Source organism: Nothobranchius furzeri, chromosome 2, assembly GCF_043380555.1.
Source record: "Nothobranchius furzeri strain GRZ-AD chromosome 2, NfurGRZ-RIMD1, whole genome shotgun sequence".
In the NCBI taxonomy this organism is placed as follows: Eukaryota; Metazoa; Chordata; class Actinopteri; order Cyprinodontiformes; family Nothobranchiidae; genus Nothobranchius; species Nothobranchius furzeri.
Genome location: NC_091742.1, coordinates 2,499,583 through 2,527,256, shown reverse-complemented (window position 1 = coordinate 2,527,256; position 27,674 = coordinate 2,499,583). Strand labels below are relative to the sequence as shown.

Below are 27,674 nucleotides of genomic sequence, written 5' to 3'. Positions count from 1 at the left end.
CTTGAATTTATCTAACTCGAAGTCAAGGCCTGCACTTTTATTTAAAAATGTACAGCCTCACTGGAAAAGCTGCATAAGGTGGAAAACGTCAGGCTCTTTAATTCTGAGTCAAGCTGTCAGATTCTGGGACTTTAGTGCTTTCGTCAGTTTTTGAGCTGCAGGTAGGAACTCCGACTCCCAGCATGCCCTGTAAATGTCCTTTGTGTCCTCATTTTGTGTCCACTTGAGAACCTCTTCATCTGGAGAAAGACATAAAACATGGTTGAAGATTAGGATGTTATACAGAGCTAAAAAGCAGTTATAAACATACCATCCACTCCCCATGAAACACAGTTTGGTCTATTTCCTCCCTCCCTTGTTACGTAAGGATGGACAACACAAACCCGAGTACGTCGTTAAGATTTGGAGCATTGTTTCTCTCTCCTGTGGGTCCAGGAGCTTCACAGAGCCGCCGCACGTCAGGTTCCAGATTGCCTGACAAGCCAGCCCTGCCAGCTGCCAGTCAGCTGGTCCGAAGTCTCTCAGACAGTCCACCAGCCTGTACACACACACACACACACACACACACACACACACACACACACACACACACACACACACACACACACACACACACACACACACACATACACACACACACACACACACACACACACACACACACACACACACAAACACACACACACACACACACACACACACACACTTCATGTGACTCGATGAAAGAGGATTCACATGACCATCAGGTTTGTGAACATTAGCTGTGCTTGACTGGACCTTTATTTGGAAAAGAACTCGTGTATGTGTGTGTGTGTGTGTGTGTGTGTGTGTGTGTGTGTGTGTGTGTGTGTGTGTGTGTGTGTGTGTGTGTGTGTGTGTGTGTGTGTGTGTGTGTGTGTGTGTGAAATGGAATAAAAGAAAAAAAGAGATGTTCAACAATCCTCTCTGATGGAAATGTAGATGAGAATATCAGAGTAAACGTTATTTATTCAATCTGGACAGATGAACACATTCTTCAGTCTCAGTTAATTAGCAGCATCCTGTTTCCCAGAATGAAGAACAAATCAACCAGAAATCTATCACGGAGATGATCTAATTAAACTTCTATGTGAGAACATGAACCAAAATCATGACTCAGTTGGATTACAGATCTGAGTTATGCCTTCTCCAGATGCACGTTTACCATAAATACTAACAAACATCCTATTCCCTGAACTTGGTCATTCATCTATACTTTAATGACCAGCTGAAGTTGGTTAACACTTACCATAGGGAGGATTAGGATTATTTACTGTAAAAGTGAAAAGGGACAGACGGAGTCTTTATTGGTGCAAGCTGTTGTGAGCATCAAGATGAGCTTTTAAAGTAACTTTAATGTGGGCGGTGTTGATGCTGCTTCCTCATCATATTAGATCATTTTTACTGGTACTTCTGTGGTTTATCTAATAAATGCATTATGAAAATACCCTCCACAGGAGAACCACATCTAATCTCTGAGTGCTTTGGTCCTTACTTGGCAGAGGCCCCCTCCAGCGTCAGGCTGACTCTTTTGGGCGGGTCCAGAGCGAGGTTGGTCAGGACCCCGCAGGCCGAAAAGCACATCTCAGCTCTCTTCGAGTCGAGCAGAGTCACCGCGAATGTGTGCACTGAGGGGAGAGAAGGATGATGGGGCAAGGGTGAGGAGGAGGACAAAGGAGGGTGAAGATAAGACAGCTGCTATCACAAGAGTCAGCGGGCATGTTTGTGCTGTGTGGAGCTGGCCTTGCAGATAAATCCAACCCCAACATAACAGTAGGACACAGGAGTGCACACTGTGCCGCTCGTCCGTGCCTCAACAGGCAGATAGAAAAAAAAAACACCATAACATGGATCTGATAATATACCTTGTATTTGTAATGTGGTTTTTACAAATAAATGATCTTCAGTTTATATAAACCTGCAGAAAATGGAACAAATTTAGCTTTGGCTCATTTTAAAACAAGAACTAAAACCTCCGAAACATCAGTCTGGGTTGGTTTCCACCGTTCCATCTGTTCTGAAAATCAGGAAACGTTTTGCTGGAGTTTTGCTTTTAAGACGGCATGCGAGGGAGTGTCTGCTCAGTGGAAAACGACGGTGAAAACGGTGAACGAGGATCCAAGCACGTAGCAAAGTGAGCGTAAGACATGGTGCAGATGGGCAGGAAGGAACACAGTGCTGCAACGCTTCTCCACCACAAACTGCAGAAACAAAATGGTTTAGAGCAAACCGGTCTCTGAGATGCCACAACACTCTGAAACTGAGGTTTTTTTAAAGATGGACTGAGACAAGGTGGAAAACGGTACAGAGTGTGTTAAAATAAAATCTAATTCATGGACCCTCCTCTGAGTTGAGGTTTTGTTTCTTTCGGAGAGACAAAAGTAGTTAGAGATTGCTTGTGTTACCCAGACTCATCCCTTGAGTTATGCTATTGTAGCCTGGAGGACAACCCAACCTCGTTTACTTCCTGTTGTCGTTACGCTCCATGTTTACATATATTTGCTGCCTTTAACTGTTTTCTGTGCCCAACACTTTTGGGTTCGTCCCTTTCGTGTCCACTCAGAACCCAGTCCGCCCATCCTGAGCCCAGTACTGGTTCTGCTGGAGGTTTCTTCCTGTTAAAAGTGAGTTTTCCTTTCCACCGTCATCTTATGCTTGATCTGCGTCCTCTGACAGTTCAAACTGCATATTTGATGCAACCTGCTGGGTTTTATTCTAAACTAAATTTGATTCTATTATTAGAATAAACTGATCTGAACCTGTTTTAACGAAATGCAAAATAAACATTTATTGTTATGAAATGTTTATGAAAAAAAAACGAAGAAACGTTTGATTTCATATCTGCTGCACCTCTGTTCTGAATAATGAAGTCTCGCACATCCTGGTGCAGGGACAAGTTTCCGTAGACACGAGTGGCCTCGAGCATGGCGTCCATACTGGAGCTGAGCAACAACTTCATCATCACTGAAACACATTAACGGGGAATTTAACAGAATTTTCCAACATTTTGTCTTTTTATGTCTTTGATCTTTTGGTCTTACGCTTAGCGATGGCGAGCCGATTGTGCCTGATCTGGGAGTTCTCTTGGTAGAATGAGAGGTTGTTGATGGCAGCGGCTACGTTCACCAGCAGCTCCTCGCTCTCGTGCACAGACCTCAGCTCTGGGCATCGACACAGACAACAAAAACAAGCATCCTGGTTACTTTGTGTGAAAGAAGGATCAACAAGGAAAACAAAAGTTCTGATAATCAAAATTTGACTAATCAGCAGATGTCGCTACTTTAGTTTATGGATGCACTCAGTTGCCTTATGTATTAATTTTGGCCTGATGAAGTTATTTTGGTGGCACAAAGGTCAACGTGACCCGGTGGCACTGTGAGAGGCAGTGAAGTGGAGTCTGTTCCTGATATAGCAGCAAATGTCATGTGCTCGGTCATAAATCGCCGATACTGCGGTTGAGCTGTCAACTAGAGCCTGTGTCACCCAGAATTTAGATTCTGGTTCTGACTGGAAACGCAGCTCGGTTCTGTACCCTCTCAGAGCTGTGTAATAGAAAGCAGATCAGCGTAGCGTGAAGTTGATCAAAAACAGGACATCAATCAGCCGAGTGTGCTCTTTCATTTGAACGTTTAGATTTCTCCTGATGCTTGCACCGGCTCTACCTACCATTCGTTACAGGTTTCTGCCATGTTCCTTATTTTTTCACTTGCTTACCTTTGTCTTGTTTTTTTCTCTCTCTCCCAACTGCCATTAAGCTAAGTGTAGGAGGCCAGCAGCAGTGAAGAGTTTCACACCCACCTACGTATGAGTTCAACCTGTCCTAAAACCAACTAACCACACGGGAGAGATTCATGCATACAAACCAAGTCGGCTGTGTGATGTGACAGAACATCCTGCTCCTGCAGCAGAGTGCGTCGCTCTGTCAGACGTACAAAAACAGGTAAACCAAAAGAGGATGTGCCGTGTAACAAACAGAAAGCACCGATGTTGTGAGCAGACACATGAGGAATGGGTTTCCCAGCACCGAGGAAGTGGTTACGTGCCTGGCACATACCTAAACCCTGCTCTGAAATGCTATTTTTAAACTTATCAGAACTCCAGGTTCATGCATTTATTTAAGCTCTTCTCTGCTCACCTAGAGTCTCCATCAGAAGCTGAATGCAGATGGTGTTTGAGGCCAGGCAAGGGCCGACGGCCGGGTGGATGCACATGTTCGCCAACACCCTGACCAGCTTCACCAACACGTCGTCTGTCTCCTGCGCGTTGATGGGAGGTGCAGGAGGCTTTCTGGAGGAGGGCCTCCCTTCCTGCTGGGGCTCATCTTTCCTCTGGTAGCTGCTGTAAAGTTGGAGGAGTGTGTCCATGCAGCCGGTACACTGAAAGAGCTGTAGCCGAGGTTCGTCTCCTTTTGCTGTCAGGTTTCCGAGGGTGAAGAGAAAACGCACAACAAGGTCCTGTAACAGAATCATGAGACCAGCTGTTAGTGACTTGTTCTGGATTTGTTAGAAAACACAGTTAAAAGTTTTTGTCAGTGAATGACCAGATGTTCATTTTTTTCAGTTTAGAAGAAGAAAGTTTAAGCTTTTCTTCACTTTAGGTTTTTAGTTACTGCATCCAATTCATCAGTCAGCCACATTTTGTTTTTGTCATTTAATTAAACTTTCAGCAAACTGCATGAGAGCTGAAGGTGATCTGCTGTTTTACTCTTTCTTAAAGGGGACAAGTTTAGATTTATTTTGTTTTCAGAAGATCTATAAAACACATTTATTAAGTTCTTTGCACTAATTTCCTCTCACATAAATCGATCTGAGCGATTTCATTCTTGACATTTTTAGTACCTTCCAGAATGAGCCGTTTCAGGGCTCTGTCACTTTAAAAATAACAAGCTGGAGCTGGCCACACCCACCCTCCTCACTCAAGCTGCTACAAGCTGAGAAGCTCCAATATATTGGAGGGCCACTGCTCCTTTCATGAATGTGAGAGGTGGTTCTTTTCTAATTTCCCCATTTGTGACATCACAAACGGCTGCCTTTTGAAGTGGCTTGTTTTAGGGACATAATTCCTAAACCCACCACTGACAGAAAACAGGTGGACTGGTCTTTGTCATGTTTGGAGTGTCTATAGAGGTAGTAGAGACCCAAAACACAGCAAAAAAAACCCACATTTTGCCTTATATGTCCCCTGTACTGGTCCAAAGACTGAAAATCTTACTTTTCTGGACTGGAGGTGAAAAACTGTTGGTTCTTATGATTAGAATTATGAGTCTTTCAGCTCTTTTAGCCTTCTGGAACAGATAAAACTCTGCTGTAAATACAAGTGAATACATTTTAAATTGTAGTCAACACACACATGTTTAAAAAGTGAACTTTCACTGGAACAAACAGTGAATAAACTGAAATATTAAAGTGTGATTTCACACAGTTGACCATAAAAATATAAACACACAAGTAACCTAACAGGTACAGGTGACAGGGATCTCATAGATCAGTTTTGGCTGGTGTGTGATTAAAAACACAAATAGGGCAAATTTAATGCATCTCTCCACTTTCTTCTCCTTTTGTGTCCTTCCCCCTCCCTCCTCCCGTCTCCCTTTCCTCTCTCCCTTGGACTCACTATTGTTAAAGGGGCATTATGGAAGTTTGACAGCCAAAACATGTATAGAAATAATAAATGTCTTCTTCCTACATTCTCCTGAATGAGCCCTGGCATTTTTACTGTGATTGGCTCTCCAGGCCTGTAACATCAAAAATAAGATCATGCTCGGATCGAGCAGGCAGGCTTCCCCAGGGTCTTCCAGAGACAGCGTAATGCGCGATGACATCATTCGCGTTCACGCTCACGCATATCCCTGCAGCGTTTGTTTACTAGCTATAGCTTAGCGGCAGAGCGAGAGGTGGTTTTGGTAGCATGGATTCAGCAAAGAACAAGAAGAGAGCTGCTTCAAGCACCAGCGGAACTCCAGCCCAGACTCCAAACAGGACAAAGAAACCAAGAAGAGTGTATTCCAGCGCAGGAAAACAGGCTAAACTCGAGTGTGATCGCCGACGGCAACAAACGAGGATGAATATCGGTCCGGCATTTGAGAAGTGGAAAATGATGAGAGAGTCTCTCAGTATGAAAACAGACCCGCAGCTGGCATCATTTTTGCTGAAAAGGTAAGAAATTATTACTAAACACGTGTGGGGAAAGGGTTGTGGACGCTTTCAAAGCAAGCTGGGGGGTTTCTGTATATCGTAACATTTATAGGCTGCTAGTCTAGCGTCTACACATCAGAGTACCTATTTCCGGACTATAGAGCGCACCTCAATATAAGCCGCACCAGCAAAAAAAAAAAAAAAAAAGGTTTTTCTACGCACGCCGCACCTAAATACAAGCCCCTGTGCAGCAGCCACATACAGGTCTCCGGCGCACAGCGCATGTTTGCCGCTGTGCGCCGGAATTATTTTACTATTACAATAGGGCCATCGTTTATGCATACTTAGTGTACTAGTATTTATTCCTCCATCATACATAATTTATTCATATATCAGTATTATTTGGCTTCCTCGCTCAACTCACTTTGCTATGCATGCACCTATCACAACCTGGACAACATGCAGTCCAAAGTGATTTGGTCTAAATACATTATATTACAATTATTACCTCTGTCGAAGTCATGCCGGCAAACCTGTAAATTACACCGGTACGGGACTGACTCAGCTGTTGTTTTTGTTCAGGAGTGTGCTCATACAGCATGCGCGCCTCGCGCACGAGCCTACTATTGAAGCTGCAGTTACACTTTTGGCCTGAGGAGGCAATCGTGAGCACAAGTCCCTTTAAAGCACTCAGAGCAAAACAGAGAAAGTAAGATAAACAACGCTTTATCAGAAAAGTACTAGCTAATCTGTAGGTTTTATATATTTGGTATGTTCTTGCGGAAAAGGAAGTGACGCTACCATCAGTGTCAGCTCTGAGGAAGTTTTGCAGTCGGCAAGCGAAACTGTCAGCAAGGTAAAACAAACTTTTCTGTGTTTTAAAAAGAACCAAAAATGTATGTTTTATAACTTCTGTAATATTTGATAACTCAGAAACACAAAGGGAAGCTTATAGTCTCACCTGCTTTTGGTGATGTTTACTCAGCAAGTCTAAAAAAAGCTGGTAGCAGTGGGGGATCCGAGCCAAAGCCAGGCAGCACTCACAGTAAGAGGAGACTTTACTGGAGGAGAAAGAAGACAATAAAACTGTGTTTACATTAAACTACGACCAGATCAAAAGAATGATGTGTATCAGTGTTTTTAACAGCATGTTTTGGTAATGATTTGAAAACAATTCAATTCAATTCAAGTTTATTTATATAGCGCCAAATCACGACAAGAGTCGTCTCAAGGCACTTCACATAATAAACATTCCAATCCAGGTCAGTTCATTAAGCCAATCAGAAATAATGTTTCATATATAAGGAACCCAGCAAATTTACAGCAACCCTCTTACTAAGCAAGCATAAAGCGACAGTGGAGAGGAAAACTCCCTTTTAACAGGAAGAAACCTCCAGAGAATCCTGGCTCAGTTTAAGCAGCCATCCTCCACGACTCACTGGGGATGGAGAAGACAGAGCAGGCACACACACACACACACACACACACACACACACGCACGCACGCACGCACGCACGCACGCACGCACAACACACACACACACACACACTCACACACACACACACACACACACACACTCACACACACACAAAGACAAGTAGTCTATAGTTATATTGTGATTTCTTAGTAAATATTCTATTTGGCGAGAGATAAACTTTATTGTATTTATCCTAGTGGATCTATAATTAAACGGATGAACTAGTATTAGCACATCCAACGTCCAGGAAAGCAAAAAGTTATTATCAGGAGAGGGAGAAACAGTAGAGATGGAATTATGAATAGGTCTAAAATACCACCAAATACTGTTTAGGTTCTAGGTTTTAAAGATGTCAGTCTATCTCTTTCTGAATAATTGGATTTATAACTTAAAAGCATTTTACAGTCCCTGAAGAGAAGTGTGTACACAGTTCTGTTCTTCTCTTTGTTCTGGTATGATCGCACATTCAGAGCACTCTCTAGAGCTGAAACAGTAATGAGTGTAGGCGATGGAGAACTGAAATTGTCTGCTTTTGCTGTGGTCTAGATAGAAAAACAGATGTCTAACCACCTCTCCTCATAGCTCTTGTGTGAGATTCAGGTTCCTAAAAGAGAATCAAAGAAAACAGAGTCTTCAAACTGAGATCTGATTACACTGAACACGTGGTACCTGAAAACTCTGGAAATGTTGGTGCAGATGTCTTCGTCTTCACAGTAATGATGCAACACCTGACAGAGAGCTGGAGGTATAGAGAAGGAAACGAAGAGTCTGCGGGATTCGGGGTGATCAGCAAGGTTCCTCAGGGTGGCTGTCAGCTTCAGGGATTAAGAGAAAATAGAAATATGCATCTTTACACTGAATCTTGTTCATATATTTGTTGGGTATGGCTGCAACTAGTGATGAGAAACTGTTCTGCAGAGAAACAGATCTGTCACAGGAAGGAAACAGCACTTTCAAACACACAGCAGAACCGTGGAAAGTTCTGGTGTTCTTATTTTCCTCCTCTAACGGGATAACAAGCCATGTTAGATGTCAAATGAAAGACTGGTTCAAGATGTTTGTTTGGGCCAGTTTATGTGCTTTGCAGCAGTCATGTCGAGCAGAGTGAAACGTGTTGTACTTTGGACTGAAGTGGCCCGGGCTGCAGAGAACAACATACCAGACGTACAAAAACATTTTTACTTAATAGCTGGAAAACCTGCATCAGCCAAAGAATACATCAGAAAGCACATTTCACATTTTGTTCTTCGGTTTGAATTTGTGGTTTTTCCCTTGGCCAAACTTCTACAAGAGAACTATCTTGTTCAGCCAACTGTGATGCGGACAAACCTGCACAAGGATGTGTGCTGCCATTTTGATGCTGGCGTCCTCGACTGCGCAGAGCTTCTGGATGAGCCTCTGAGCAACGCCGATGCAGTTCTTGTCCAGCAGAAGTTTGAGGATCTTTGGGTTTCCAGAGAGAAACTTCAGAGTTCCAACACAGTACAGCAGAGCCTCTCCGGACACACACACCTCCTCGGTGTTCAGCACACCCAGCAACAACTCTAAAATACCCCAAAATAAGACAATGATCATGAAGTAAACAACAATATACTAACATAGGTATAGTAAGTATCTATATTTTTAAAGCAAACTCAAAACCTATCTTTTCCTGCGATAGGGTTTTTGTTGTTTTTTATGGCAGACCTCTCATTTAGTTTTGTGTCTGATTTAATTTTAATTATTGATTTTAAGGTTTCACAGTTAATATTTTTAATGTGATCTTACAAAGATTTTATTTTTATGGTTTTTACCTATTATTTTTATGTTTAAGCACTTTGGTCACCTTCCAGGGTTGTGGAAAATACTCTATAAATAATAAGTACTGGATTTTTACTCTTTTGAGTTTAGAACAGAAAAGAACTGAATACATTTTGAAAGTTGCAGATTTCAGCATCCACACACTAATAGTTAAATCTAAACCATACAATAATGGGCCATTCCCATCTGTACCGGGTCGGCCCGGGTCGGGTAGCGTAGGTTGTTTACATATCTGGGTGGCCTGGTATTTTTCCGGGCCAACCAAGGCTCATTCTCAGCCCTCTTCTCGAGGGGGTCTGCTTCAGGCCGACCAGGGCCAACACACCCACTGCTGACAGCAAATTCACACCTTCCATTAGAGCAAGCCTCTGATTGGTGGGTAGAATCAGCCCACATGGGCTTAAGGCAAGGATGTGTGGAATCAACCGGGCCAGGCTGGGGCTGACTGGGGCCACCCGGCCCGGGCCGACCCGGTACAGATAGGAATGGCCCATTAGTGAATACTCAGCTTAGCACACCAACCTAGCGTGAATGCTAACTCAACCTGCACTGAATTAAAATCAGTCTGTAAACTTTCAAGCTAACTGTCAAAGAGGGGGAGGGAGCTACACGTCATCAGAATATTATTTTAGTAGCGGTGCTGGAAAAACTCTATTCACGTCCAAATCAAGATTCTTATTTATACAGATTCTAAATGGATCCAAAACACATCATGCGGTTTGATATAGGATGACGTACCACACGAAGAGCAACCCACTCCTTCATTACATTCAACGGCTTACTACATCACAGACGGCGGGCAGATTTCTAACACACAGAAGAATGTAGTTAGTCCTGGAATTGACACTCCTTGTACTGATTGTAATTCGATTTGAACCGAGAATTGATTCTGAATCTAATCTTCACCCCGAGGACCGTAATCAATTTGAATCGTGAGTTGTTGTAAGATATTAACCTGTTGTAGCGTTAGTGATAATCACGAGCGCTGTTTTCCTGCTGGTTTTAGATGTTTCCCTGCTCGAAAACTGCAGATGAGATTAAAACGAGTGCTTAGCTACTCCTGCAGAACCCCATGACGGCTGAGGGGATGTTTCAGTAGTTAGAACCAGGTATGTCTGAGCAGGAACGTGTTGAGAACGTTTCTTGTCCGTTACCACTATTTGCATATGCATATTTGTCAGCTCCTTCCGGAAAGGGAGGAGGAGCAAGGGTGGGAGCTACAGCTGTTGATGACTTTAAGGTCACTATGGTAACAGCACACCTAACAGAGCTCTACTTCAGACATAAACACAGATTAGAAACTAAATCTCAAACAACAATTACTGAGTGAGAAGTACTGAAAAAGATCCTGACCAATGAGGGAGTTTTTCTGGAAGAAGATGTCATTGGCTTCACTGCGGCTGCTCTGGAAGATAAGCTTACAGATGTTGAGCTGATTGTTTCCACTGACCGACATCTGGGGAGGAAAGAAAACAGCTCTCACATGAAGTAGTCACCTGTGCGTTTGTGTGACTTGTAGAAGACACGCCGAAGCGCGTACACACGCACACCTGCAAACTCACAGATGACTCACAGCAAGGCAGAGCTCAGCGATGTGCAAGTTGAGCTGGGAAGAGTTGTGGTCAACAAGGCGGAACAGCGTTCGAAGTATTTTCGACCTCTCGTTGCAGCGTCGACCGAGCATGTCGGCGTCTGCCAAGGTGTGATGCAGATCGGCGCATAAATCACACAGGCGGTCCACTGAGTCCTCAGAGCCGTCTGGCACAGTGAAGAGACCATGGCAGGTTCAGGGAAAACTCGACAAGAACTCAGAGAAAGCAAACATCCTCAAAAGGAAAACATCAACTTTGTGTGCGTTGGCAAGCATGCATCCACACAAATACAGAGGGCTTTTATGCATGCAGAGTTATGTATGGCTAAAATAAATATGCATGAAGGGAAATCATGATCGATAATGACACACTGGTTAGAATGAAACCCTCAGGTTTAGGTATCAGTGCTCAAAAACAGCACAACAATAAGGAAACAGGCAGCTGGAGCAGAGGAAGGGAAAAGGTGGAGCCTTTTCCTCATTTTTGAGGTAAAATAAATATTTCCCTGCATAAATATTAAGTCAATTCTGAGAAAGGTCGAACACAGTCTCACTGAGTCTCCAATGTGTTTTATGCATGAGCCAGAAGGCCCTTAGTACAATAAATATTTAACATTTATCTTTCAAATGAAATTTCCATTAAACTTGTAGAGTGTTAAAATATTTAAAGCCACAGATTTCATTTCACGGCTGCCAGACTGCAGTTTCAGCCTGAGACACATTCTGTACAGACGCCAAATATAACACTGTTTTGTTTGCCTTTTCTCTGAGAAAGACGGTGCTTTTTCATTTCATTGGACTTTATTCATGACTTTCTGCTAGTGTTGAGAAATCAATTTCTCTGCATGCTGGTTGAAAAGGAAATTTAATGAGGAAACATGGGAAAGACAAACTGACATGGGGAGTAATTAGAAAGACCAGAATCAGAAGCACGAAAAGGAAAGTAACTCTGTGTCAAACAAAAAAGGTGATGGATGCTTTTGATTTACGTTAGCGTTTTTGTTGCTAACAAACAGGCTACCTGCTGCCAAACTCTCCAACCTTTGAAGAACAGGAGCAATAACATTTTTCCACGTTAATGACTCTGCATCCTCCTTTGTGCCCGTGGTGTTGTCTTTACTCCCCAGCTCTGAAACAAGAATTCAAATTCAAATTCAAAAAAACTTTAATCATCCCCGAGGGGCAATTGTTTCAGTACAGAAGAATTGGTACTGTGGTCATTCGCAACAAGAGTCGCGCTACCGTTAATTAGATGAAAGGGGATCACATGAGGATAAATTGGGGGAGGGAAAAAAGGCATACCAGAGTTACTCCCGACAGGGCGTAGCTTTACTATGCAAAAAACCCCGCCTCAAACATATAAGCACGAACATCAACAATTCACAACATGAGACACATAGAGGAAGGGGGGGGGGGGGGGGGCTGGGGGCTGGGATCCTGTATCCCCAGCGAGAGCAGCCCTGTATGGCGCTCAGCCACTGTAGCCACAGGTGGGAGGGAGATCTTGGGAGGAGCGCAGAGCACATTGACACCTGCAGGTTGATGACCGGGGGGTGGGGGGGGGGGTGGGGGGGGGTGTCGGGTTTTCACAGCATCTGTCTGCATTCCTTCGTGGGGGTTTGTTGTTGGCATTCACAAGGCTGCCATGGCGCCAGATTCAGAAAACAAGACTTTGTTTGGGTCAGGCAGAGATAATTTTCCTCTCTGCCTTCAAGTCTGTAACTGATCAAGTCCTCCAGTGAAGCCAATTCAGGTTTTAAACATCTCCACACCGTCCGGTGACCCTCTCCAAGATGACATCCATTTTGCGCACTAATACCGGTAACGCAGATAGAACATTGACCAGCTTATGATTCACCTCGAGCAACGTCCCAGTCTGTGAGGTCTCCACATGGACGGTGCTTTCCGTGGGTGCGGGTCGCCCTCCAATCGCTCCCGTCTTCCCAAATTTCCAGAAAACCAGATACCCTCCCACTCCAATCAGAAGAAATCCAGTGATCATCAGGCCAAATATCCACATATCTTCGACGTCCTCAATGGACAACTGAGAGAGACATATGATCTTCCATTCCATCCAGGAATCGAGCATATATCCCGCTGCGTGTGTCCCTTGCGGGCAAGTGGGAGCCCCCTCCTCCGTTCTGATCGTAGAAAAAATCTTGTCAATCGCGTTGAATGACCAATTAATTAAATCCATTCTAAAAAATAGGGGTTTTTCAGAAGAAATGCAGAGAATCGCTCTGTGGGCAGACAGGACAAAGAGCCTTGGGAAAAAAAGATAAGGGAGCAAAAGCAGAAACATCTGTACTCTGCGAGTGCCGGAAGAAGAGGAAAATTTTACAGTTTGCAGATTATTCTTTTGCAGGAAAGGTGACAGAAAGTCTGGTTCACAAGTTCACCATCTTAAAATAAAACTGCAGGAAGTGTGATGCCACAGTAAAAGGTCACCATCTACAGCTAAACTTCCTTTTATTTCTATCTGTGGTGATATGAAATAGCATGTGGGCATGCGCGGTGAAAAAAAACAAACACGTGTATTTATGCATGCAAATGTCTATAATGTCAAGAGTACCATGCATATATATATATATATATATATATATATATATATATATATATATATTTTTTTTTTTTTTACAGAATATTTGCATAAGCCCTTTGCTTGGTGAGAGTCAGGAAACTGTGGCTGCTCAAGCCCACAGCTTTCTCAGCCACTGGTTGGCTGTATGTCAGGGTGGAATTTGGGCCCTTAGCAACAACACCCCAATCAAAGTTTGACATTCAGCAAGGTCTGCTCAGTTACAGAGCAAGAGGTGTTTCTGTTCAAACAACACTTTTGGCCTCAAGACCGTGGCACTATATTTAGACAATGGATCTGAGAAAAAGAGCGTCGCTCTAAGCAGCACTCCTAAGTGGATTAAACAGTGTGTGAGATCGGGTAAAGCTGCCCAGATATTTTCCTCTACACACGATGATAAATGATGTTTTACAGTGTATTTGTGGCTTGACAAAGCAGCACAGTGGAGTGTTGTGAGTAGATTTGGACAAACCTTTCTGTTCTGCTCTGGACTCTGCAGGTTTACCTCCTGAATCAACACCAGGCTGTATCAACTTACTGCTGTAACAAAGAAACACATAAATAAACAAAGAGCCAGGTTAAGTGACTGCTACCTTGTACATTTTTGTACTCTAGGTTGAGAAGACTACTAGAATCATCGTTAAAAGTATAAAAAAACGTATTTAAAGAATTATTTGCTGCACCTAATGACATATCGCCAAAACAAATAGTTGATTTTTCACTCTTAAGAAGAGACTCCATGTGTATTTTTCAAAGCCACTAGGTGTCCCTGTTGCAACAGAGGTTGAGACGTGAGCAGGTGCTGTTCATTCTGTCTTGTGTGAGTGTGTTTGCACGGTTTGCACGCAAGCGTGTACGTGCGAGTGTGTGCATGACTGCCTTTGTTTACCAAAGTTGTGTGACTGTGCTCTTGTGAAGCACAAGCAGCAATCCCCAACAGACAGGAATTAAGGTATGGGCTTTGTGGGCAGTCTGGTTAAAGCTGCTCCTGCTTCGTCACTGTGAGCTGTCTCCACAGTCTTATCACCTCTGTGCAATAACGGTAAAGTGCCGAGTGGCATGCTGTGCAGTGTGTTGTGGTTTCCCTCTGAAGTCATTGTTGCATCTTTATTGTACTGTCCTCCATCACCTAAGTGGGACACAACATCTCAAGAGCGTTTGTGAAACACGTCTGGTGGTGAGTGGCAACACTAATTACGACATGACCTTAAGTCATAATTGTTGTTTTTTGGGGGGGGGCTCCTAATGTTGACAATGCAAACATTGGTTTCTGAAGACCAGACCTCCGTTTGGCTAAAGTTGGCAGAAGGCAGACATGCAGCAGGGACTGCTGGACGAGGCACACTGCAGTGTATGTCAAAGTGCTTTGGCTTTGTATGATAGGATTAAGAGGCTGATAATGAGGCCCTTTGTGTGATTCTGCATTCTCTGAGACATGACCTCATCCCAGTCGTAGGCCTGGCCAGTGCAGCGCAGTCACAATCCGCAGCGCTGCCAGCCTTGCCCAGATGGGCACCCAAATCTAATAGAGAGCCATTTGGAGCTCTAGAGCTCTGGCTTATTGGAGAAAAAGAACGGAATGGATGTCTAATCTCCCCTATCTTTATATCTCATCCAATCCATCATATTAAATCTGTCATGCTGTTTCCATTTCCATTTGAAGTTAGGCTGCTTCTGACTTGACTCAGTGATTTCTTTCCTCTGTGTGTCTCTCTGCTCTCCTTTTATGTTGGTAATTGCAGTGAGTGCTTGAAAACTCTGACCTGGCACTCCAGCTAAAAGCATTTAAACCTGTCCTATTTGCTCATAAAGGGACCACGATCCAATCACATGGGACCTGTCTTTATAACCCACAACTTACACAAACATGTGCGCGTTAACTCGCCTTACGAGGGAGGTCGTTGCATTGTGGGCAATGGCCCAGATTCTCCTGTAAAAGTCTTTTATGGTCTAACACCCCCTCTCCAAAGCTGACCGACCCGATCGATGGGGGGATGGATTGTAACGACAGCCTCCTCCAACATCATCCCCAGAGTTATGCCCCTTAAGTAAGTGATGAAGTCGGCAAAAAAGTCGAGCATTTGGCTGTTTTGTGTTGTGAAAGTTACTATTTTACTGTTTGTGTTTTATTGTAATTTATGTATTTATTTTTGCTGGTGTCTCTTTTAATGGATTCTGTTTTAATCGTGTACAATACTTTGTTCACTTCATGTGTAAAGTGTTTTATATGGTTTAATAAAGGTTGATGGATGGATGGATGGCCGGCCAATTGGTTGGCTGGTTGATTGATTCATTGATTGGTTGTTTTTCTTGCTATGTTTCTTATGTTGATTATTTCTGATGTGTCCTATTTTATATATTGCCCAACTTGTATGTCTTTTTGCACCTTGTCACCGAAAACAAATTCCTTTTTTTTTTTTTTTTTTTTTTTTTTTTTTTTTTTAACGTGTCCTGTCTGGCTGTGAAGCAAGCAGAATTGATGTCTGAATGCTGGTAACAAGCCTTACAGTTTTACTCTCAGGTGGAGCATCAGAGCATCTGCTTTTAATGTCTCAGGTGGAGCATCAAAGAGTCTGCTTTTAATGTCGCACCTGATATTTAAAACTTTATTGTTATTGTTTTTGAATGCTTTGTAATTTCGACCAGACACGGAGACAGAGGTGAAAGAGAAAGGAAAAGAGAAAAGGTGGGGAGAGAGGGGGTTAGGTGGGGGGGGGGATTCAACAAAAATAAACAATAATGAACAAGAGTCTGCTTCTAGACCTGCAAAATGAGACGAGAAAAAAGCAAAACATAACAAAAAAATGGGACACAACACCAATATAACAAAATCAAGCTATCACTGCGTCAACTTGATGAAGAAATATATAATCAATCATTGTTTAACTAAACAGTCACACGATAATATACCACAGTGCATTGAGTGCCCACCATAGTCTTAAGACATGTGTTGAACGTGCCCAAGCCCATACTTATGAGAGCACCATGTGAGCACCTGTGTGTGTACACGCGCTTGTTTATGTAAGGTTTATCTATAGGAGCGTCCAATAGAGAGTGTGAGGGACCACAGATCTGCCCCCCAAAGACGCGTAGGAGACGGGGGGGAGCTCCAAGTCCCAGAGATCCAGGCGCTGCCCCAGAACACAGGAACCCCAAGGAGCCCGCAACCAGAAAGGCCCCCGCCCCCCTCGAGAGGCACAGAGGATCGCCCCGGGGGGCCACAACCAGCAGCCGGCAGAGCCCCGGGAGATATCAGCGGCAAGTCCTCAGGCCTGCCCGCAGCCTCCCACCCCCTAGCCGGCCGAGTCCGGGACCCAGCGACCCGGGACCCAGGGGCGACCACCCCCGCCGGGGACCCAGCAGAGCCCAGGGACCCAGACCCCCCCAGGCCGCCACCGGGATTGATCAGGCAGATGCCAAAAATCTTAAACTCCCTGACCCGGGAGCCACGAACACTCAGGCAGACCAAGGCATCACACCCACACCAGGTGTGACAGGGGGGAGGGGAGACGAAGATCTATATCATCAAAGGAGGTCCCAGGAGAAGGGAGGAGTCAAAGGCCCCACCTGACATATACAGTCATACACAAACACAGTCACACACTCCCTCCCTCATGCTCACACATGCACATACAACCAAAGACTTACAAAAATACACGCCGGACACCCATTCATGCTCCCCATACACACCCTATTCACTCTGGTCCCGGTAATGCTGCACATGGGGTACAACCACCACCGGTTACCAGAGTTTGACCCTTTCTGCTGGGGTGCTGATGAGCAGGCTCCCCCGCCCACCGCCGAGCACAGCAACCCACCACCCCAGACCCCAACCAGACGGCCAGATCTCCCTCCTAGCAGGGACGAAATTTTGATTTCAGAAGTGGGGGGGACACAGCAGGCTTGTGCGGATTTGGGGTGGGGGGTGTTATGTAAAGACCCCTTGACACGTCACGTGCCCATCTCAATAATTTTTCCATCCTCTCTCTCTCTCTCTCTCTCTCTCTCTCTCTCTCTCTCTATATATATATATATATATATATATATATATATATATATATCAAAGTTAAAAAATGTACAACTCTATTATTATTTTTATTTATTATCAAAGAAAAATTATAAAAGAAAGCTGTGGATGACAGAAGGTCTGTTAAAGGCATGTAAAAAGAAAATGGTATTATATGAAAAATTCATCAAACATAGGACAAGTGAAAATGAAGACAATTACAAAAAATATAAGAATAAATTAACTACAGCTATTAGGATCAGAAAGAAGCAATATTATGATGAAATTTTAGATAAAAACAGAAACGTTACTCGTAGGACGTGGAAAATATTAAATAATATAATTCAAAAAAGGATGACAACTTTGGAATGGCCAAACTACTTTCTAAATAGTTCAAATCATAAAGTAAATGATCTAATAAATATAGTGGAAGAATTTAACAAATTTTTTTTAAGCGTCGGGCCCTCATTAGCAAATGAGATAGCAGTCCCACCTGATGCAGATACATTTAATAATCTGATAAATAGTAATATCAACTCAATGTTTCTACATGAGATAAGTGAGACTGACGTTGTGAATACAGTAAGAAAATTTAAAAACAAAAAATCCACAGATATAAATGAAATTGATATGGGAATTATAAAAGAAGTTATATTCTCTATTGTGAGACCATTGACATATATATATAACCTATCACTACAAAAAGGTCATTTTCCTAAAACTATGAAGATAACAAAAGTGATCCCAACATTTAAAACTGGAAATAAGCATTCTATGGAAAACTATAGGCCAATAGCAATTATTCCACAATTTTCAAAAATACTCGAGAAATTATTTGTGAACCAGCTAGACGTATATATGACAATATATATGGATTTAGAAAAAACAGAACCACTACCTATGCGATAATGCAGATGGTAGAAGAAATAGCCCAAGCAAGTGAAAGCGAAGAACTCTCTATTAGCATATTTGTTGATTTAAAGAAGGCTTTTGACACCATTGACCACAGGAGATTATTGAAAAAGATGGAAAATTATGGCCTACGAGGAATAGCGAAGTCCTGGATAGAGAGTTACTTACAAGACAGACAACAGTATGTACAAATTAAAGATATAAAATCTGGATTTAGAGAAATAAGTTGTGGAGTTCCACAAGGTTCAGTAATAGGTCCTATATTATTTACTTTATATATAAATGACATATGTAACGTGGCAGGTTTTTTCAAATTTATAATGTTTGCAGATGATACAAATTTAGTTTGTTCGGGTAAAGATATAAAAGAACTTTTAAAGAAGGCCGAAAAAGAGTTAAATATCCTCAAATCTTGGTTTGATGTAAATAAACTATCACTGAATATAAAAAAGACTAAATTTATGATTTTTGGAAATAAGAAGGTAAAAAATGGGGACTTTAAATTAACAATTTCAGATACTGAAATTGAAAGAGTGTCTGAAATAAAATTTCTTGGTGTTGTGATTGACTCTAACTTATCCTGGAAGCATCATTTAAATTACATAAAAGGAAAAATTGCCAAATCTTTGGGTCTATTATATAAGCTGAAGGACATACTAAACCATAAGGCCTTACGTCTAATATACTGTTCACTAATACAACCATACATGGCATATTGTATAGAAATATGGGGTTCAACTTTTAAAACGTATATACATGAAATAAAAACTATACAAAAGAAATCTATTCGAGTTATAAACAAGAGCAATTATTATGCTCATACTGACCCGTTGTTTTTAAAATCACAGATTATGAAATTAGAAGATCTATATTATTATAAAATAATGCAATTTATGTTTAGAGTAAAATTAACAGCTCTGCCAAAAAATATACTAATGTTCTTTGTAAAGAGGGAAAGTAAATATGATTTAAGAGGTGTATGTATGTTTGTTCTACAAAAAGCCAAAAAGGGCATGAAAAGGAGATGTATCTCTGTAATGGGAGTAAAATTTTGGAATGAGGCTAAAATAGAATTAAAATTAGCAACTTCTCTTTCAGTTCTTAAAAAACTTATCAGTAAAAATATTTTTGAAGAGTATTAATTTGATGTTGATGGATGGATTTGTGTTTTACTTTTATTTGGGTTGTTGGTTCATTGCGGGAAATTAAAAAAATGTTTTGTAAGTAGGTTAGGCAATTATATAAGCTATTGCTTCTGCCTAAACCTATTCAGTCATGATATACCAAATAGACACCATATAAAAAACAAGGCATATGTTAGTGAGAAATGGTATTTGTATCTAATTGTATGACATGTTAATGTACATTATCTTAAGATAACTGACTGAATAAATTGATCATTCATTCATTCATTCATTCATTCATTATTGAAGTGCAGTTTTGGCTGTTGACAATGGATAGGCCATTGTATTTATTGTTTTGGGTCTTTTTTATTGTTTTTGGTGCAACATTTTCTAACAGGGAGTGAGATTCCTTTTTTATTCAATTTTTGTTTGTTATTTTTATTCATTTAGAAGTTCTGGTTCTGGACATTTCAATGTTAAATGAAGGTTTATTTGTTGCATTTTAAAGGGTGTACTTGCATTATTATGATATATTAACATTATATTAGTGGTTATTTTGGTCTAGATAATGTTGACAATATCGTTTATCATCAACAATTTGTTGGACTAGGACCAGGCCTAGTCAAAAGTATAAAAATTATTTATACATAAACGGTCCCTCCTGAGATCTGGCCGTTTGTTCATTTGCTGTGTTAGAGGACATGCTGAACTAATGTTTTACACATGATCATCACCCTAACATTTGAGTGTATAAAAACATATTAAATATGTTTTTTCCCTTAAAAGTGTTTAAACAGTTGTTGCATTTCAACACACAAAAAATAAATGGAAAAAATAAGATAAATCTAATGAAAAGAGTACATCTTTGACATTAAGCTTAAAAAATCTGTTGACGATGATACTGTTCATTTTTCAGAGCTTTTTAATGTGAAAATATACATTGCAATAGATAAGTTTACAATAAAGTTAAATGATAAAAGTTTTGAAGTTACACTTCTACTACTACTAGTAATAATAATTATGATGATAATAGTAATAATAAAAAAAAATTATTATAATAATACGAACAAATTGTGTCTGAGGAGTCAGTTATGTGGAGGAGATGAGTTTGTAAAAGTTAGTTTTGAGTATGTGTGTGAAGGAGGAGGTGAGTCTGAGCTTAATGCAGGGGTGTCACATGTTCAACTTACGTTTTGACTTTGAAAGAAGTCTCTTATATCCACTTTTCGTTTTCTTGACATGCTGCCTCCTGGCTGTGCCTAACTACCAAAGACTCACAAATGAACACTTATTCAAATGTTATGTAATGGAAGCTGAGCTGAGCTGATATTACACAGCGTCTAGTTGACGATGTGACTCAGTACCGGTGTTCCCTAGCGGCTCCAAACTAGCAAAACAACGTGAGCACGTTCTGACTGTTTACAACTTGAGTGATAGCAGCAACAGCCAATAATACGTTAGCAAGTATCAGCAGAGCCAATAGATTAGCTTTTGGGCGGGTCTAATAGGAAACCGGTTTCCGTTTCGGTCCTAGTGCTCAACCAAATCCATTTAATGGAGCGTAACATTGTTTTTGGACGGAAAAAAGTGCAGGGGACCAAAACTGCCTTTTGAAAAAGTGGGGGGGGACATGTCCCACCCGTCCCCCCCCAAAATTACGTCCCAGCCTCCTAGTCTCCAGCCCCAGGCAGCCAAGCAACAACAGAGGTGTGCTAAGACCCCCTGGTCTCCCTCCACCTGCTCCAACATAGTGTTGTGTGTTAATGAGGTGTATTCTATTGCTGTGGTGAGCGGGCAGTGCGGGCATTTTCTGGCCTATGCCAGCTGATGCCACTGCACCACCCTACTTGCACCCACAGCCCTTGGTGTCTAAATGCAGTTTAAAATTCGAAGTGGGCACCGGCACTCGGGAGGAGGCTGAGAACTCCCCCTGCCAAGTGCCGTTGAATGTGCTCACTCCCAAGGCCCTAAGTGTATGTTTGCGTGGAATGTCGTCGGTGGAAGTGCATAAGGTGCAAATAAAATTGGGGGGCAGGAAGCCACAGGAATGCGGAAATGGGGTCCATACCCGCACTCCTCGACTTGTCCACCCCCCAAGGTCCTATGTGCATGTTTGTGTGATGATGTGAGGGAGCAGGAGGAGAGAAATAAACGGGGATGGGGAGGAATGGCTGGTAGGGCTTAGCCCTCCAGGGAGCCAGCTCCCCCACTGACCCCAATAGGCACCTCCGTTGTCATACCGCCGCCCAGGGCATGGAGACCCCAGCCCATCCTGCCAGGGCCCAAAGCAGCAGCATCACAGAGCCCCACAGAGCCCGAGGGAGCCGACCCAGCCCCACCCCAGCAGAATATCTATGCCCATCCCTGCATTTGCACAACTTCCAGAATATATAAGACATAAGACATCCAGGTAAGGTTGGGTCCTCCCCCTCCTGGACCTCCCCCTCCCCTGTGATGGGACAACAGAGGAGCCAGGGCCTGCCCTACGCCCCTGAACCCGGGCCAGGTACTTCTGCGTATTCCTGCCTTCTTCCCGGCAGCGTACATGTAGGGACCCGACCCCCCAAGGCCCAGCCCAGATCCCCACACGGGGCCGGCCACCCCAACACCCCGAGCCCCCAGGCCCCCACCCAGACCCACCCAGGGGCAAAACAAATTCCTAATAAGTGAGACTCTCGCTATCATGGCAATGCATCTGATTCTGGTTGATTGAAGCACCTTGGGGGTTGTAGAACCCTAAGACGGTGCTATACAAATACAGGCCTTTTTATTTATTTTTACCATTGATTGATTGATTGATTGAAAAGCTGACACACGATAGTAATGACAGATCCAATTCTAATTCAAAGATGCTTTAATATTCCCAAAGGGAAATTTATTTAAAGGTGTGGGTGACTTATTTAATCAATGCATTTAAATTGGTCTCTAGTAGGAATAAATGCCTTGTAAGTTGTCCTCGGGGGTAAACAATATACTGGTAAAATTCCATTGCTTGGTTCTTTTCTAAACACAGCGTAGTAAAAATGAGTTTTTACCTTTTAAGCTGATGAGTTTCGGCTATTACGAACTGAAGTTACCCACATCAAAGCTACAATTCAGATAGCAAGTTTTTGAGTCTTATTTCCTGATATTTGGACATCTCTCCTTGGATTGGATAACAGCAACGCGACTACCACTGACTTGCAACATGAATGTTTGATTTCCACAAATAACACAAGTCTGAAAGAGTTTTGCCATATTTTGGAGTCGCTAATGCTAGTGGTTAGCTTCTGCTGGTCGGGAAGTTGTCTGCTGTATCCCAGACTTTTAACCCCCAGAAACCCAAATTTAGAAAACAACTGCAAAATATTTTTTTAACCTTTCACATGTTGTTCTAGGAGGCCAGATAAACGGGCCTATTTACACATTTTAACAGCCAATAGTGTTGCAGAACTGAACAATAGGACCTATTAGCAATGTAAATGTGGTTTTAAAAAGAAAAAAAAATGGGGAAGGTTTATTTTTGTAGACTTAAATCTGATGTTGTAATATTACAACCAAGGGTCTAGCCTTCCCCATCATGAGTCAAGATGGGTGAGTCCATGAATGTTAAGTGACAGTGTGACATAGATCTGTTAGGCTTTTAAAAGCCTAGCATGTCACCGTCTATTTTCTATCAGAAGCTAATGCAGTAGATAGGTGCAGGAAACTATTTTCATGTTCCTCCTGCATGAAAAACTCACCAAGACCAAATATAATCAGAAATAATAATTAAATGTTTTTTCAGTCAACCTCACCTTTAATGAAGTTATAAAAAGTCAGATTCACTGACAATGGAGCTAGCTACAGTACACAGAGAGGGTTTAAAAATAGAGCTATCTTGAGCATTTAACATAGAATAAGTGGTTGTTGAACTCAGTGGCACCATTTAAGATCCTGCATTTAAAGTCTATTAACCCTGGGATTAAAATGTCAAATATCCACATTTATGTATACGATATCACTAAATTGCATTTTACACATGAAATATCTATAACTGAATTTAAAGTAAAACAATAAAGACATAAAGCAAGAACGGAATTAAGGAAGATTTAAGTAAAGGCATCTAATAATAGCTACCCGCAACCTGGTGTGCAGATAAACCTCAGACTCATTTGTTTTTGGCACAAAGGAGGAGGAGCAGAAGGGGGTGTGCAGGAAAAAAGGTGTAAAGTAAATGGTAGATGGCAGAGATGGGAATTGTTGCATCATCAAGTCATCTCCATGCCGTGTTTCTGTTCTGCTCAGCAACTGAACCAGGGTTCATTCACTGTGCTGATTGAAATCACCTGGTTTAGTTGCTGAGCTGAAGAAAATCATGGCATGGAGATGACTTGCTGATGCCACAATACCCAGTCTCCGCAAAATGGTCTGTATTTGTAAGGCCCTCTGGGGTTCTAAAACCCCCCAAGGCGCTTCACAACACAATCAGTCATTCACTCATTCACACACTAGTGATGATGAGCTACTTTGTATCCACAGTTGCTCTGCAGTGCACTAACGGAAGCAAGGCTGCCAAACACTAGTGCCACCGTTACCTTCGACCACCACCAGCAGGAAAGCTGGGTTAAGTGTCTTGCCCAAGGACACAAAAACAGCATTCTCTGCCAGCAGCCGGGATTGGTGCTACGGACAACCCTCTGATTTCTGGACAAACCGCTCTACGTGCTGTAAAAGTGAAAATTTTACCTTTCAGTCAGTGTTTTGTGTAGGCCAGGTTTGCGAGGAGCACTGGGAAGTGTGGAGTGCTCTGGACTGGAGGGTAGATTATTTGACAGCTGCCTTTGTTTGGATCCAGGATTTAATTTCTTTTTCACTAAAGAAAAAATAGAGAAAAATGAGAAAAGATAACAGGTCACGTACAGGTTATGGACTTGTGCTGCAGCACCGTTCTATCTTCCTGTAAACCTAAACTAACGCTCACACTTAAATTTTTCAGATCAGTAGACAAATTTCAACGTCAGACAAGTGGAACATCTATGCTAAGTTCCCTGTTTGTGACATCACAAACAGGGACTTTTTGAAACGACTTGTATCAGGCACACATTCCTAAAACTAAACACTAACTGAAAATGCATGGATGGGTTCTTTTTCTATTTTGAGAGTTTTTAGACCCAGTAGAGACCTGCATAGCAGCACAAAGGGAAGCAAAAGGTGAGTTTTGCATAACATGTTCCCTTTAAATCCTGATTTAACTGTGATTAGCTACATTTTTGGAAAACCAAAATAAATTATTCAAATAGAACCTGTTTGACAACACGGAGTAAATTCAAAGGAAGACATGTCCCATTGTGAAGAACCGAGAAACACTGCAGGACTCACTTGGTTAAGATCAGAGGCCATGATTCAGGAATGACAAAGAGACAGGGAGCAAAAATGACCTCCATGGAGAGCTCTAAGACCTAAACCTCTGCCGACCTAAAAATACCTCAAAGGCCAATCTTACATTTTGACAACAGACATCTTGATAATCTTCAAGACATTTTGGGACAATATTCTGTAGACCGAGGAGACAAACCTGGAACTTAGTTGACGGTGTGTAAAATAAATAAATAAATTACAGAAAAAAACATTTTATTTACCTTTAGGAAGTAGCTGCAGCTAGGTGACTTACAGCAAGCAACAAAGTGTTCTTTTTGTGATTCGTTATATCAAACATGGAGGATTTCTTTGCAGCTTATGTTTTTTGCCCGCACACATAGATTTTTTTTTCTTTGCTTACCATCTGTGTGTGGTTGTGATGGCGGCAGAGTGGTGAGAAGTCCAGGCTTGAGGAGGCGTGTTCGAGCCTGTGCCAGTCCCATCCTGGTATCCACTGGGCCAGAGCGGGATTTGGGAAAGTTCTCAGCACTACATGGGACTGGAAGCTTTGGTTTCTGGGACAAAGACAAACCACTAATTTAGGAACTTGAGGATGAATTCAGTAATGATGCAGCTTCTTTGCACTTGGAAACCTTAAATTAATGCAAACACCTTAACCTGGAAAACAAAAACACCTATGCACGTGTGAGGGAACTTACATGGTTCAGAGGTGAGAGTCGAGTACCTGAGCCTGGCCTGGAGTCTGTAGCATCAAAACTTTTACCACAAAGACTGCAAAGATTTAATAAATTGATTTATTAATTTTGTATATTAAACACATTGTCTAAAACCTGCCATTAAAAATGCGTAATTTTCATATTTTTGCAGGGTGGAATTGATGACTAACCTAAAAGTGGACGGAGGTCTGGTGTCTCGATCTGCTCGAACAGAGTTTCCCCCAAAAAGGTGCCTCTGTTCATCTCTTGGAGTAAATGGTCTCTGGGTGGACTGAACTCTCAGCGACTGCCTGGCTTCACTCACTATCTCTGCACACGTTTTCCTCACACTGTTGCGTCGAGGGAGGAAAGGGCTGCAAATTTCCTGCTTTGTCTCCATGGAGCTCCTTCAAACCTAGCTGACATTTGTCAAGAAAACCCACAGATGGAGTTATGCACAGTCTTAACTTTAAAAAAGGATGAAGAAATAAGATTTTCCTCAAAAGGCTGCACAAAAATTCAGTTTTCAATTAATTTAGGAGAAATAAATAGAAATGCATTAACAAGATGCACTTTTGTCATTATTTTGCATTTATAACAAGCACAAAATGTCTGATAAATAAAAATAAAAAGTGAAAGTTCTTTAAAGCTGCGCAAAAGTATGATCTGCACATTTATGGATATTTTAACAATGTTGTTTCAGTAGTCTACACGTGCCTATAATTTCTTTTTAAATGATATTGAAACAAAAAAGCTATTTTCAAAACATTTTTATTAATTGAAGAAACAAAAACACAGCCAATAATGTGCATTGTGTCACAGACAAGAGTAGTCCGTTTGCGCGTTCACGCTCCGTTTCCATGGTGACAAAATGTCAATACACTAACTTGGACAAACCAGGGAATTAATTAAAGTGGTCTTTACATTAATGGCATCGAGTTGAATTTGCTTATTAAAGTATCAATTCTGCTCATGCAAAATTTTATTATTTACACCCAACTTTAATCAGTCAGACAGACGTATGAAACCCCCTAGTCTGGTTAAACACGGAGGATACTCACCATTAACGGTCCTTTCTGTTTAAAAACTCAGAAGACACGTCTCTTCGAGTTTAACTCTCTTCTTCGGACAGATAAACCAGAATAAAACCAACCGAAACGAATGGTTAAAGAGCAGACGAAGCTAGTCTGCAGATAGAAGTGCACGAGCTTCGGTGAGCAGCTACAGTCGCGCGACCGACACGGTGACGCGCTTCTCAGCGCAAAGGAAACCACTTCACTTGAATGAATAAACAAAATAACGAATTTGCCCTATTTTGCATAAATATTGATTTTAAAACGCATTACCACCACCCAGTGAAAGAAAGAACAGTAACTGGAACTGAACTGGTTTATTTGGATCATTGAACTCGGCAGGGCTGACAGAGAGGATTGTGGGTAATTGTAGTTCCCTTACTTTGGGAGGCTAATTCAAACTGATGTAAAAGTTACAATGTCAAATATTAAGGATAATGGCTAATTTTACTGTTTTAATCAAAGTAATTATGCATATAATTGCCTTCTTGATCAAGGTAGTTTATTATGATGCAGAAGAGCTGCAGAATATTTTAAACTCAAAATCAACTACAAAAATCTAAGTCTTAACCAAAGAATTAGTTTGATACACTTTATTTAAAATACAGGAATGTTAAATACTAAATTACACGTTTAAGAATAACAATATTTTTAAACATTTGCATTATTGAAACGGCTACACAAAAGGATTTTACAAATAAAATTACAAATGAAACAACAAATCTGCATAAAACAATGATGCCATGTGTAGAAAATTTGGAAACATCAAAATAATTTTCTAACTAGTGGAGAAATAACAAACTTAGGAAATATGATTGAAAGTATAAAAACTTAAATTTTCTGTTCTGATCAGGAAGATTTGGAGACTATAAATGGTATCATCACATTTTAAGTAATGTGTCAGACACATTAAAAACATAAATGTT

The 27,674-nt window shown here is 41.7% G+C and overlaps 1 protein-coding gene across 2 annotated transcripts; it reads right to left on the bottom strand.

The window, feature by feature from the left end:
• Nucleotides 1–7: 7 nt before the first annotated feature.
• On the bottom strand, nucleotides 8–26,875 carry armc2 (armadillo repeat containing 2). Of its 2 annotated transcripts, none has more exons than XM_070542833.1 (18): nucleotides 26,737–26,875; nucleotides 25,867–26,094; nucleotides 25,679–25,751; nucleotides 25,381–25,534; nucleotides 24,348–24,474; nucleotides 14,071–14,138; nucleotides 12,042–12,149; nucleotides 11,003–11,187; nucleotides 10,783–10,885; nucleotides 8,959–9,173; nucleotides 8,299–8,444; nucleotides 7,114–7,213; nucleotides 4,154–4,472; nucleotides 3,060–3,179; nucleotides 2,869–2,982; nucleotides 1,514–1,646; nucleotides 384–538; nucleotides 8–239 (listed from the first exon to the last, which is right to left on the bottom strand). In XM_070542833.1, exons 2-18 carry the CDS (start codon nucleotides 26,073–26,075, stop codon nucleotides 109–111), a joined length of 2,460 nt encoding a protein of 819 aa, XP_070398934.1. In that variant the 5' UTR covers nucleotides 26,076–26,094; nucleotides 26,737–26,875; the 3' UTR covers nucleotides 8–108. The 2 variants fall into 2 exon arrangements, with proteins under 2 accessions (XP_070398934.1, XP_070398940.1); XM_070542839.1 differs by having other exon boundaries at nucleotides 14,071–14,135.
• Nucleotides 26,876–27,674: the final 799 nt, after the last annotated feature.

Excerpts from the sequence above, each read along its gene's own strand:
- armc2 (XM_070542833.1), bottom strand. The coding sequence starts at position 26,075 with ATGGAGACAAAGCAGGAAATTTGCAGCCCTTTCCTCCCTCGACGCAAC. Across the intron at positions 25,535-25,678 it reads GACTCTCACCTCTGAACCAT|AAACCAAAGCTTCCAGTCCC; the intron begins GTAAGTTCCCTC and ends TCTTTGTCCCAG. Across the intron at positions 4,473-7,113 it reads GTAAACATCACCAAAAGCAG|GACCTTGTTGTGCGTTTTCT; the intron begins GTGAGACTATAA and ends ATTCTGTTACAG.